Source organism: Raphanus sativus, chromosome 9 (genome assembly GCF_000801105.2).
Source record: "Raphanus sativus cultivar WK10039 chromosome 9, ASM80110v3, whole genome shotgun sequence".
Lineage (NCBI taxonomy): Eukaryota > Viridiplantae > Streptophyta > Magnoliopsida > Brassicales > Brassicaceae > Raphanus > Raphanus sativus.
In genome coordinates, this window is record NC_079519.1 from 6080647 (window position 1) to 6094957 (window position 14311).

Below are 14311 nucleotides of genomic sequence, written 5' to 3' on the forward strand. Positions count from 1 at the left end.
ACATTCTTTGCTTTGGCTTGGCCTCTCCGCACTTCTCTTAAGGCCAGCCTCACTTCCTATCTCTCTGTTTTTGTTCACACACTTACTCTTGTACTCACTTGTGTTTGACATTAGCACAAACATAAACCTCTCTCTTTACTCTCACGTTTGTATTCTTGTGGGGATAAGAGAGAACTCTTTGATTGTCTACATTTTTACTTCTCCAAATCTTTTCTTTTATTAGACTTGGATACTTTTTACAATAACAACTTATACATATAGCTTTACACTGACTACTACACATGCACTGTGACCACTAGTACAACTCAGCCTTACTTCTACTAACAACTCTAACAACTACACCTTAGATAGACTTTAACCAACACAACACTCCTTGTTGGTGGCTTTATCTAAACACATGGTTAGTTGCATCTTGACTTTATTTGTTGTGACTAAGCCATTGTGACCTTTGCGTTTTATGAAGCACGGGGACGGCAATCCACTGCCGTATCACGTACCAGCTGCGCTTCTGGGACGGGGACGTGGTGGGGATGGCTTGGGGACGTTTCTGACACGTTTCTGAGACAGCGGGGACTGCAAAGGTTTTTGGAGACGTTTAGCTAGGTTTTGAAAACGTTTGAGAAACGTTTCTGATGTAAATCCAGTATCTATTTTTACATTTATCATGTCATAGTTTTGGAAAACAATTGAAAACAAGGAAAAACGTCCTTATATAAAGGATATAAGGGTTACAAACTGTTTTTGTGTTTGTCAATTTTTACGTATGTGTTTTGTTTAGTCACGTACGTGTGTTGTTTATGTTACATGTCTTTTATTTTGAGTTCTATGTTTTGTAATAAGTATTTTGTTATGTCTATATACAAGCTTCTAAAGGCTTTTTATATGAAAATTATGATTTGGTTTTTATATTATGATTTGACATATATATATATATATATATACAGTGGCGGAGGGAGAAAATGCTTTGATAGGGGTCAAACTGATAATTTACAGTGGCAGATCTAAAAAATAATTTTAGTGGGGACAATTAATTAATTAATATATTTAAATTAAATATTACATAAGTATTTATATAATTTTTAAAAAGTTTTATTTTAAGTTAAACTGTTACAACTAAAATAACTGTTTTAAAAGGAAATATTAGATGAATTTACTATCAAAATAAAATGAAATAGAAAAAAAATAGAATAAGTTGTTAAAAAACAATAAATATGAAAAATTTGAGTGTTATTATGTAAGAAAAACAAAAAGAAACAAAGAGACTAGAAGAAAGGCAATCCGAGAGATGAAAAGATTGATACGACAGGTGGGAAAAAAACTAGAAAATGAAACTCATAATTAGGAATGTCAAAGGTGGGCTTGGACCGCGGGCCGAGCCCAAAAGAAGCTGGGGCGGGGCGGGTTTGGGCCGACAAATTGATGACCCGCGATGTTGCGGGCTTGGCGGTTTAGGGACTGTGCGGGATGGGCTTTGAGCGGGCCGGGCCTATAGAATCCGCGGGTTAACCTAAAGAGACCGCAGTCTTCTTCTCTCATTTCCTCAGCAGCTCCGCCACCTGAAAAAACAAAAGAGAGAGAGAGAGAGAGACGAACGCGACTCGGCGCCACAAGAAAGAGAGCTCCGGCCATGGTTTCCTCCGGTGAAGCTTCTTCTAGTCTTCCATTCGCCTTTAATCTCCTCCGGTGAAGCTTCTTGGAGCCGTAACTAGGAGTTTGTGAAGTATCTGTCAAAGAACTCCGCTTCCACCGTAAACCAAGATCCATCTCCGGCGAAGGTTTCTTCTGCGACGGTGACCCCATGCATGTCACAGGTAATGAAAGATCGTTTTTTCTATGTAGTTACTCGTTTAATCTGATGCTATGTAAAATCGTTTTTATCTGTGGCTAAAGTAAAAGCTTATATGACATGTTATATTTGTTTGTGATTATGTAGATACTGAACCAGAAAGCTATGTAGACCGGTTCCAGAGATTAGGACAGAGGACATATTTTTTTTTTCTTGGCGTTGAAACTGGTAAGTTTCTTGTTCTTGGCGTTGAGATCATATTTTTTTTTATTTTTGTAGTCTAACAGTTTTACTTGTTTGCACTTTTCAGGTGGTGACCGAGTACGCGGATGGTGTCTATTAGGTTAGTAAAACCAGTGTCCTAATGTGTTTTGTTTATGTTTTTGTTCTTGTTTTGTATTAGTCTCTGTGATGTCTCTGGTTATGTTCAGTATCTGATTAGTGTTTTGTTTTTGCAGGTGAAAAGAATATATGATTGTAAACAAGTAGGCGGATGGTGGCGACGGTAAAAGCTGCTGTAGGCTCAAAACGATAGAGAAGGTGTTCACTTGATGTATGTTTTGGTCGTACACCAGCTTGGACCGTCGCCACCACCTGCCTCCTTGTTTAGTGAAGAAGATTTCAACACCGAGCTGCAAAGATCACCGAGCTGCAAAGATTGTAAGGTGTTACCACTCTGAAACTTTAAGCTTCTTGAATTATATAATAGGTTGATCCTTATTTGAGGTCATTTGTTTTTGTCTCTGATATGTCTTTTCTTTTTGTAGGTGAAGAAGGAGGAAGCTCGTAATGACCGTGAAGGCTGTGTAAGTTGTCTATAATTCTTAGTTTCATTTAAACTATCCTTGATTCACTCTCTGATTTGTGTTTTTATTTTGTATGTGTTGAGATGATGAGTGATGGTGAACAAGGAAGGAGACTTATGGAGTTATGGTGAGCAAGGAGATGATGAGTGATGGTGAACAAGGAAGGAGGAGACCAGTACATACAGCAGCTGCTCCAGTATAGCCGCTTTAAGGACCTCAGGTTAGTAAGCTCTTTGTCTATTAAACGTGTACGTGTGATACTTCTGTGATAAAAACAATCTTGTTTAGCTGGATTTGCTTAGGTTATCGGATCGAACATAGATAGAACACACTCTTGTTTAGCTGGCTTGCATAGGTTTGTTGTGATCACTGCATTTGTTTGTCACTTGATGTATATCGTAATAGAAAGGGATTGGTTTTGGTGCTTGTCCTCAAGCAAGTTTAAATAAAATATTATCAAAATTTTAAAAACCCTAATAGGCTAAGTTTTAATTATATGTTAATTAATTTAAAATTTTCCAAAATATTAAAAACCTTAATAGGCTAATAGTCCCACGTTCACACGACTTCACCTCAAAAAAAAAAACCTAACGCAAAGACGCAAGCAGAGACAGAGACCATGGGATCAAGGAGCGATTCAGAAGAGCAGTTCACGATGGATACTAACTACACTCCACCATCAACATTGGACTTCGCGAGTCAAGCTACTCTAGATGCTCTTGCTGCGCTTGAAGGGAGCTCTGATCCAAGGGGAGAAGGTGGTGTAACTTCTGATGCTATTGGTGCAAAGACGCAAGCAAGCAAAAGAAAGGTGATGAGCCTTGACGATGAGACTGATGATTCTGATGTTGAAATCACTCCACCACCCCAAACAAACATGCCTCACAGAAAGAGCAGATTTGGAACAGCCACGGGGAAACCCATGTTGCAGTCCACAATAGATGGTGGCATAGGCTCGTCCTCACAGGCGTGTAGAAAGAAGAAGCCTGTACCTGTGAAATCAGTGATTCGGGGAGGGAGAAGAAAGCCATTGACTCAGTCGCAAAAGGGCAAGGCCAAGGCTACCACTCCGCAAAAGAAGAAGAAGGTCGAGGAGATACCAGACTTTGATGACTCATTGGAGGAAGAAGAGTTGGATGAAGAAGAGGAGTTGAATGAAGAAGAAATCAAAATGGACAATAGGCAAAGATCAGATGTGTGGCCTGATTTCACGGTGGTCCACAAACAGAATGGGACAATGAAAGCTCAATGCAAGCATTGCAGGAATGAGTATGCTTGGCATTCCCACTCGCATGGAACCAGTGGGCTGAGAAGGCATCGTTTTAGATGTAAGGTGTATCAAAGGAAAAATAGAAATCAGCAGAAGATCAATTTCAAGGGGAAGTTACACTCTGGCAAGTATGATCATACCGTCTTTCGGCAGATGGTAGCTAAGACGATAGTCCAGCATGATCTACCATACTCGTACGTAGAGTATGAGAAAGTGCGAGAAACTTGGACGTATTTGAATCCTGATGTGCAGACCATTTGTCGAAACACGGCTAGATCAGATGTATATCGACTATATGAAAGCGAGAGAGACGCATTGAGGAGAGACTTAGCTACACTTCCTGGTCGAGTATCATTGACATCTGACTTGTGGACGTCAATAAAACGTGAAGGGTACATGTGTGTGACTGCACATTACATTGATCGGAACTGGAAGTTGAACAGCAAGATCATCACGTTTTGTGCTCTAGCGCCACCACACACTGGTATGAATGTTGCTATGCAGCTTCTTGAGTCGATGAAAGAGTGGGGAATTGAAAAAAAAATCTTCTCAGTCACATTGGATAATGCTACAAGTAATGACTCGATGCAAGATATTGTGAAGTCCCAGCTAATGTTGACTGATGACTTGGTGTGTGGAGGAGAATTTTTCCATGTAAGATGTGCAGCTCACATACTTAACCTTATAGTGCAAGATGGGTTAAAGGTTATTAAAGGCGCTTTGCACAAAGTAAGAGAGAGTGTGAAGTATGTGTTATCATCTACATCGCGGGAGGTGTTGTTCGGAAAAGCTGTGGTTGCTGCGAATGTAAAAGAAACTCGGGGGCTGATATTGGATGTCTCGACCAGATGGAACTCCACTTACTATATGCTGCAAATTGCAGTAAATTACCGTAAGGCATTTGAGAAGTTTGAGTCATTTGACAAGCGATGTTTTACAATAGCGCCCACAGCTGAAGAATGGACAAGAGCAAGTAATATCTGCAATTTTCTGGGGCCGTTTGCTGTGATCACAAAGATGATGTCTGGCACTAATTACCCGACATCTAATTTGTATTTCTATCAAGTCTGGATGATCCATAATTGGCTCCGGAATAATGAGGAAAGCGATGATGAGGTTGTCAGATTCATGGTGGCACCAATGAAGGAGAAGTTTGACAAATATTGGGATGATGTCAGTGGTCTTTTTGCAATGGCAGCAGTCTTTGATCCGCGATTTAAGCTATCAATTGTTGACCATTGTTTAGGGAAGCTTGACATGAGAACAAAAGATGTTAAGGTGAAGAACTTGCGTGAGAGGCTAAGCATTCTCTTTGAGTCTTATGACAAAAAATCGAAGGCAAACTCCCCTTCTACGGAGCCACGTGAGACGGTTCCACCCAAAACATGTGAGCCAGTGTCCACTGAAATGTTTGAGAACTACACTGTGAGTGTTCATTTTACAAGTAACTAGTATGTTTATTATTTTTCAGAACTGCAGGTCTTAGATATTTTTCTAAAAACTTTTATAGGATTTTTTTGCATTTCGCAAAGTCAGTGGTGTTGGGAGTGGGAAGACACCTCTAGAAGCATATCTTGATGAACCACCATTGGAAGTTTCCAGTTTTAAGAGCTTGAATATTCTTGACTTCTGGAAAGATAATGCTCATCGCTATGGTGATTTGGCTGGTATGGCTTGTGATCTATTAAGTATTCCAATCACAACAGTTGCTTCCGAGTCTTCTTTCAGTATTGGATCAAGAGTCCTCAACAAATACAGGAGCCGTCTACTCCCAAAAAATGTGCAGGCTCTGATATGCACTAGGAATTGGATCAGGGGATATGAATCATATCAAAATGGTAATTAATCTAGATTATCAAGCATATATATTTTTTTTTATGAATCAAAATGGCTTTTACTAACTTCAATATTAATACTTGCAGAAGAAGAAGTATTTGGTGAAGAAGATAAACCCCCATCAGTTGAATCAGCTGTTGGTGATGGAGGGGAAGTTGCAAAAGTGTGATTTGAGTTGTTGTTTATTTGACTTGCTGTTTCTTTTCATTTGGTGTTTTCAGTTGCTGTTTTTTTAATGACATTGTTTTGGTACTAGCAGCTTTGAATTGGTGTTTGGTTTTAATTTTATAAACTCAGAAAACAATAGCATTTGGTTTTTTATGAAATTATGAGTTATGTTTTGATTCAGAAAAAATAATTATGTCTTAAACTTTTCACTCTTGATCATGTATAACAGGACATAACAAATTAGTATGTTTCTAAAGTGGACACAACATATGATATCAGTATATAATCATCAAGCTGAACTAATACCATTTTTTTCCAAATTAACAGGATATGTCGCCATTGGATGCAGATTGAAGTTATCCCGCGGGCCGGCCCGTTAGTACCAGGACTTTAGGCGGGACGGGATTGGGCCGAGGCATTGGAGTACCGCAGCCCGCGCGGGACTGGACCGCAATGAACCGCAAGTCGACGAGCCCGCTGCGGTCCGGGACAGGACGACCTGTTTGACATTCCTACTCATAATAAAATAAATGAACAAGTTAATGGCACATGGAAGTTCGAACACAAGAGTTGTGGAGACAGCACAAAGAGTTTAACCACCTGAGCTGCAGGATCTTTAGTATTTCCCATGTAAATAAACTAATATGTAAATTTTTGTGGGGCAGTTGTCCCCTCCTTGGACACTGTAGATTCCAGTGTCAATAAACTAAAATTTCAGATTTTGCAGTATACTCTACATGTAAAAAAAAAATTCACAGAAATTCACATGGGTCAAATGACCCACATGCTATCATGCTGGCTCCGCCACTGTATATGTATGTATATATATTTGTAGATGTATCCATGCCAGTATCCGTATCCATAAATTTTAAATTTAGCCGTTTCCCGTCCCGCTCCCATCCCCGTATCTGTTCCCGTATCCGTCCCGGTGCAACATAGGTTTTCACCGTTAGAGGTATCTCTTCTGCTTGCTCTGGTTGGTTAAAATTTCCCTGAAGCTCATTTTATTAGTTAGCTTTGGTTCCCATGCGCCACCTTTGCAGGAATATCTTGGAGCAGAGAATCTCTTCCTTCTTTTTGGAGCTATAGCATTGATATCACTCTTGTTTGTAGTTCTAGTATTTCCAAGATATACTATGTTTTATATATATATTTAATGAGCTATAGACCAAGGGTCTCAGCGTGGATGAGATTGAGTCTAAAATCTTGAAGTGAAATGTTGAATAAAACATGTTTGATATACTTTTTGTAACATAAATTATGTTTTTTATATATATATATATATATATATATTTAATGAAGCCTTGTCATGTTCGTTTGATAAGTAAATTGAGTAGTTTCAGCATGTTCCACAGTTTGCAAACAACACATCACAATACAATCATTACATCAGAAAGATCAAACATTGTAGCAAAAAGAAGAAACTTACTTGTAAACTTAAAAAGCAGCCTGTGATGGAGGCTTCAACGACCACCAAATAGGACTGTAACATCTTCAAACGAGAAGTTAGCTAATGAGGAGGTCGCTGTCTCTTGTGTTACCATATCATTGCTTATATTGGGCATACCAAAACCAGATGTATCAACTGATATGCTCGGAACAGTGACATTTCCCTCAAGATATTGTACTATATCTCCCATACTAGGCCTATTCCCTGGGTTGCTTTGTGAACAGAGCATGCCTATCTTCAAAAGCATCTTGACCTCTTCAGCTTTAAAGTTTCCTTCGAGTTTACTATCAACAGTAACCATGAAACTGTCTCTGCTTCCGCAAATAGCAACCCACTTAAGTAAAATCATCTGCTCAGGGGGTCTCTCAGGGTCTACCGGCCTCTTACCACATACCACTTCAAGGATGAAAGCTCCAAAAGCATAGACATCGGTTTTTGTTGTAGCCACTCCCATTGCAGTAAGCTCTGGTGCCATGTAGCCAATGGTTCCCACCACACGTGTGGCTTCAAGATTCTCCCCACGGTCATGGAATCTTGCAAACCCAAAATCTCCCAACCTTCCATTTAGTTCAGTATCAAGAAGAATGTTGCTAGATTTTATATCTCTATGTAATACAACTTTGTCCCAGCCTTCATGAAGATACGAAAGAGCAGATGCTACTCCCTTGATTATGTTAAACCTCTGGGACCAAGTGAGGCATTGGAGATTGTTTTTGTTGAACAAGTAGTTATCTAAGCTTCCATTGGGCATGTAGTCATAAACCAAAAGCAATTCTCCTTTCCTTCTACAATAGCCAAGAAGTGGCACCAAGTTCCTGTGATTTAGCCTTCCCATACTAGCTATCTCCGCAACATACTGTCTCATTCCTTGTTCTGCGTCATGATAGACTCTCTTCACAGCAATCTCAACACCAGAAGGAAGTGCTCCTTTATATACTTTTCCAAAACCTCCAGCTCCAAGTAGCTCCTTGAAACCTTTTGTTGCTTTGTAGAGGTTCTTGAAAGAATACCTTTGAGGGATATAATCTTGTTCCCATTGTTCTACCACCTCTGCGTACTTCCATCTCATGTATAGATAGAAACCTCCTCCAAGCATCATCAGAAAAACAATTAAAGGTATAGTAACAACGAGAATTAGTTTCTTGATAGAGTCATTTGGAGGTCGATTAGGGGGATCCAAAACCTTTGAAATGTCAAGGCTTTCTGCTTGTCCACCTTTCTTGAAACTCCATGCAAGGATATATTGGTCACTTTTGATTGTGCCTGTGGATCCTGAGAAGCCTACAAACATGGTTTCATTGAATATTTCTGAAACATTGATGGATTTTGACAATAGAGGCACACTTGGTTTGATGGAGTTTGACAAGAGCACCGGCCATGCTTTCCACAAGCGTTTTTACCATGTATGTGACAAGCGTTGTCTTTACTAGTCAAGGTTATATGTTTCAGTTTGGATATTTTATCTGAGACTTGGCTGTCCTACATACGTGCGTGCGCACATCTCTAATTCTCAGTAGCATTAGGATAATTTGTTTGAATAAGTTTTTTTTTTTTTTTTGCTTAAAATTTTGTTTGAATAAGTTCTTACTACTAAATCAAGAAATGCTATTTGCAGTTGTTATATATTATTTTGACTTGCTCAACCATTATGATGGCACTGCTATAAATTATGTTTGTATATGTGTAATCCTGAATCAACTTGCTTCTCTTTTGTTTCTTTGTTTAAGCTGAAGAAATCTTCAGCATGACCGTGCAACTAGCTTTTTTATAATTATTAATTATTGTGAATACTTTGTCCGGTGTGGCGGTCTGGCGAGACGGTTAGACAATTTCTAGAAAGGACCGAAAGGGTATATTTTGTTGTTTGTGATTCTCTTCTCCATTTTATTCTTTCTGATTTGCTAAAGTGAGTGAAAATCTTTGGTTTCTTGACCTTCAAAAGCCTGAATCTGAAAATATTAAAAGGCCTTTTTATAAGTTGCCATGTAACCCATTGTCATTGTGAGTCTCTTTCTTTTGAGGCAGCTAACATCGGAATTAGATTCACAAGAACCATATAACCTCAGTGACAAAAAAAAAAGAACCATATAACCTTACCCATCTGGCCATACATGTTTGATTGTCTTAAAAACTTAAAGACAAATAGATAATTCGCGGTTTTGCATAAATTGAGATATTTTATTAGTTCATCTTTTTAACTTTGGTCTTTTAAAGTCGAAAGATTCTATAGTTATATGAAAACAATAAAAATGTTTCCATCGTTCACGTGAAGTTGTTTTTCTTGTCACAAAGAAACAGAGTGGATTTTATAGCTATATGCACTTTGAACACACAGCAAGCAACATGGTAGACCCATCAAACATCTTATTTTGCCATATGCCAAAAAATAAGACTATGATTCACACATTTTAGAAGATTATCCGATATTTTCACAAAAAAAAAAATTTTCGTTGTCAAAATGATTATTTGGATGTCCATTTTGATTTTAAATAATATTGATCAAAGTTCATATAATGCTACATATATGTTGTTAGGTCAACTTTTTTACTAAAATAGTAAATGTTATGTTTGCGATCTAAAAATTGTTGTTGGAAATAAATTATAATATTACCAGAACTTATGATCAACATTCTGGTTCTGAAATTCTGATGGTGTTATTATTATTTTTTCTGTACCAAAATTATTGCGTCAAGTTTTCCACCTTGCCAGCTTGTTACTATCATCTTTTCAGATTCTTTTTTACAGGGATCCCCCAAACTCCATCATTACATGTACTAGCATATCCATATATAGTAGATTCATTCCATTATTCAAATCTTACTTTTTGTGTTCTAAATAAGACTAGGACTTTTTTCTTTCGTTTAAGTACAGACTAGATTCTAAAGCGCATTTAAACGCAGAGTTTTTTTCTTTTAAAATGGTGTTAGAAGTTTTTTTTACAATTTTGTTAAACTTGATTTCAATAAAAAAATATGTGGCTTGTAGTTCAGATATTTATTTGTTTTGTTAATAAATCATATAATTTTCTAATATAAATATGAGGATGAATTTGTTCTAGTAAATATGTGTCAAAAACATAATTTGAACATTTTATTCTCCAAATTTTGAATATTTTGAGAAGGTATCTAACTTTGTATGTTACCAATAAATTGATTTGTTAGGATTTCTATTTCATTAGTTTTATTTTCTGTAATTCAATAATAGGAAAAAAAAACAAAGAGAACTACATAATAATTGTTGACCATGTTTTTCTTTTTCTTTTGAAACTTAATATTGATCCGATTTATGGCTTTTATCATTTTTAGTAATGATATACACATTCTATATTATTTTAGAAATAACATGTGATGGTAATATATTAATTACATACACGATAGAATATAATATTATTCATCATAATACAGAAAATTTATAAATAGCCGATTTGGTTTAACTGACAATTTATTTATAACAAAAACTGGACAATGATTTAGTTAAACCAATTGTTATAGCATCGGCTATTACTTATCATCACTTACATTAAAATCTTGATAAATAAAAGGTCCAAATTAGTCATACGCAGAACTGTAGAAGTATTATACTATATAAGCTTTTTGGAAAAACTATATAAGTTTTTTCTATGATATATTGTATTCACTATTAAAGGTTAGATGATGAGTTAATAGAAAATGTAAAGAAACGAAACACATGATGATATGATTACAGATATATTATAAATATTATTGTATTTCGTTGTGTTGTGTATGTGGGAGATATATATTTTTGTATGTGGAAATTGAATGTCATTTGGTTAGTTTTAGATATCTTTAGTGATTTCTTAAATAATTGGTAAGTTATACTCCCTCTGTTTTTTAAAGATCCATGTTCTAGGAAAAAAATTTGTTTTAAAAAGATATATTTTTTTACTTTTTCAATGTATTATTTAATGAAAATCTGTTAACTTCAAAAAAATTAATTGTGTTTATTGGATTTTTTATTGGTTAAAGGTTATGGAAAATTGTTATTCACAAAAATCAATGCATTTTAATGTGATTTCTTAATATATGTGAAAAATCTAGAATATGTATCTTTAAAAAACAGAGGGAGTATATCTAATGTCTACAGTATATATTAATGATTAAGTGTATAGGTCCAAATTTTAAATCGCAACTTCTTCAGTAGATAAAAATAGGTTCAACCAATTACACTATAATCTTCTTTAACAAAAAAAAATTACACTATAATCTGCCTCTACGTGGCCGCATGCGGATTAAATATGGTTAAACAAAATATAAAATTAGATATGGGTGGCACATTTTATATTTTGAAACAATATTAATCTTTTAAAAAATTATCTAATTTAAAACGAAGGAGTATCAGACGGAAAAATCCGAAAAATTAGATTTTACATTTTATATTTTGAAACAATATTAATTTTTTAAAAAATTATCTAATTTAACATCGGGTTTTTCCGTCTGATACTCCTTCGTTTTAAATTAGATAATTTTTTAAAAGATTAATATTGTTTCAAAATATAAAATGTTTTGATGAATAAAGGTTAATTTAAACTTTATTGAAAATAGTTCAACCAATTAGATTTTACAATTTTGTTTATAATTTTTTCAATAATTATAAAAAATATCTGTAAAAGTATTTCTTTAAGAAAAGTAAAATTTTTAATCTTTGTGCAACAAACCAAAATATCAAATATTATAAAACAGAGGAAGTAATATTTTTTAAGGTATATTGTAATTGGTCTTTTTAAAAACTCTCTGAAACCTAAGGCTTTTGGAATATTCTTTGTTGATTGAAATCTTTGTTGTTCTTCTCTGTTTTTTCAACTTTTTGCCAGAGGCACAAACCTAAGGCTTTGCTTTTGTGGAAAACCTTCTATCATTTTATATGAAATTTACAGATTAGAAAAAAAAAACCTCAGAAACATCTATATTTTCTTGAGCCAAGAGTTGAAGTGAGTTTTTGACACATGCAATTCAACTCTCCGAAATAAACAAAACTCCATTGTTAAAATTAAGACTATATCTTGGGCCCCTATATCTTCCCCTAGTTTTTTGGTTATAGTGGTCCTGACTTGGTCACTTAAGAGCATCTTAATTTAGGCTAAAATGTGTCCCCCAGAGGACAACAAACATCTCCTTGGCACACGCGTGAAGTCATCTTCTATTACTACTTTCTTCTTTACCATATTTATCTCCAAGATCCTCTTTGTCTCCACCAACCAACATTAATTGTTCTTGTAACAAAATAATATATTTGAAAAAATAAAAAAACACAAAAGTTGATTCCGATATGTAATAAAGTAAACTAGGCAAAATATAAGAAAATGGAGCTTCGCGGTGTAATACATTATACACACATATGATGATTGATCGTATATATTATATGTCAACAAAAGCTTTTTGACTGGTGTTTAAAAGACTTATTCTTGGGTTCACTCCCTAGGGTGAACCTCTAGGTTCACCAACCAATAGAATTGTTTCATTTAAAATTCAGTATCTTTTAAAAAAGGAAACAAAATATTATCGAATTATATTATACTTTTAAAATAAAAATTAAATAAAAATTATACTAATCATAAAAAAAACTTTTTAATCTAAAAAAAATATTTTCAAAAAATATTTTTAACGCTCCCAACAAACATTAAATCTTAGACTTTTGGATAAATCTTAAAAATTTAAGATTTATCCAAGAATTTCGGATTTACCCAAGGGTTTAGGGTTTACCCAAGGGTTTAGGGTTTAAGATTAGGATTTAGGGTATAGTTTTTTGTTGATTGTGTTATAAATAGTTTTTTTAAATCAAAGTTTTATAATTTATCCAAAGATTTACTAAAGGATTTAGGGTTTAACATTTAAAGATTAGTATTTTTTGTGGTATTAATTTATTTTTTGAAAAAATATTTATTTTTTTGCATTTTTAGTATTATTTTATTTATTTTTACTTTATTTTTTTATTTTTACTTTATTTTTTATTTTTAAAACGTAATATAATTTGACAATATTTTGTTTCCTTTTTTAAATGATGTCAAATTTGAAATAACTAAATCCTATTGGTTGGTGAACCTAGAGGTTCATCCCCTAGGGTGAACCCAAGAATAACTCTGTTTAAAATGCTCTGTGGACCTCTTTCGTTTCGTTGGGTCACCGATCTGCGTCATTTTAGCTGGAAAGTTTTTCGCTTGTTTCAAATGCACCTATATTTCTCTTAATAAAAAGGTAAAATCAAAACGGTAACATGGTTGATGATCAAACCCGGATTTCAAAATCTGTTAGACCACATATTTAGTTAAACAAAAATTTCAACTATTTAGAAACAAGAGGTTTATTTTATTTTTATATGTATACTAATTAGTTCAATTGTATTTAGAGACGAGATTTGTTTTTAATTTTTTATAAAATATATACAGCTAGGTAGTTTTTTTCTCATCGTGAAAATTATAAGTAACAGTACAGGCATGAGTGTATAAGGTTACAAGGAAACCCAAAAAGCCTCAAAGAAGCGAGGAGACAGAATGAGAACAGAGTTCTAAACAACTAATCAGACATGAACCATATCACTGTACAAAGTATTCCTAAGCCAAAAAGGGGCGCCTGTAGCCACATAAGAATTATCCGACTACCGTAGCACTTTGAGCAATGAGAAAGACACTATAATTAGTTTCAGCAGTTTCTAGGTGAATTTTCCAACTATGAATATTAGATAAGGCCAGAATGATCTCAGAAGCTTGAATTGCAAAGGAAGGCCATGCTTTTGGACGATTAACTGCTCCAACCAAGTCAGAAAAAAAAAACTGCTCCAACCAAGTCAGAAGCTTCTGATCCATATATAACCTGATTAAGCTTTAAGCGGTGAAATTAATATTATGACTTACAAATCAGTCTATCTGATTTATAAAAATACACATACCTTTTATTTTTTTAAAGGTTATTCAAATGCATCACAACATTCACTATATAAAGAAAAATTCATTATATTTGATTATTTTCATTTACAGTCAC

At 34.8% G+C, this 14311-nt stretch overlaps 2 protein-coding genes and 1 long non-coding RNA gene across 3 annotated transcripts; 2 read left to right on the plus strand and 1 right to left on the minus strand.

The window, feature by feature from the left end:
- Positions 1-1348: 1348 nt before the first annotated feature.
- Positions 1349-2814, plus strand: LOC108827066 (uncharacterized). Its single transcript, XR_001945592.2, has 4 exons — positions 1349-1811; positions 1934-2014; positions 2097-2129; positions 2245-2814. It is a non-coding gene; the product is annotated as an uncharacterized LOC108827066 (long non-coding RNA).
- A 397-nt stretch (positions 2815-3211) lies between these two features.
- LOC108824590 (zinc finger BED domain-containing protein RICESLEEPER 2-like) lies at positions 3212-5867 on the plus strand. The gene is made up of 3 exons (XM_056994680.1): positions 3212-5287; positions 5373-5700; positions 5785-5867. Exons 1-3 carry the CDS (start codon positions 3212-3214, stop codon positions 5865-5867), a joined length of 2487 nt encoding a protein of 828 aa, XP_056850660.1.
- A 1354-nt stretch (positions 5868-7221) lies between these two features.
- On the minus strand, positions 7222-8701 carry LOC108826680 (putative L-type lectin-domain containing receptor kinase II.2). Its single transcript, XM_018600060.2, has one exon. The coding sequence runs from the start codon at positions 8605-8607 to the stop codon at positions 7330-7332; it is 1278 nt and encodes a 425-aa protein (XP_018455562.1). The 5' UTR covers positions 8608-8701; the 3' UTR covers positions 7222-7329.
- Between the last annotated feature and the right edge of the window lie 5610 nt (positions 8702-14311).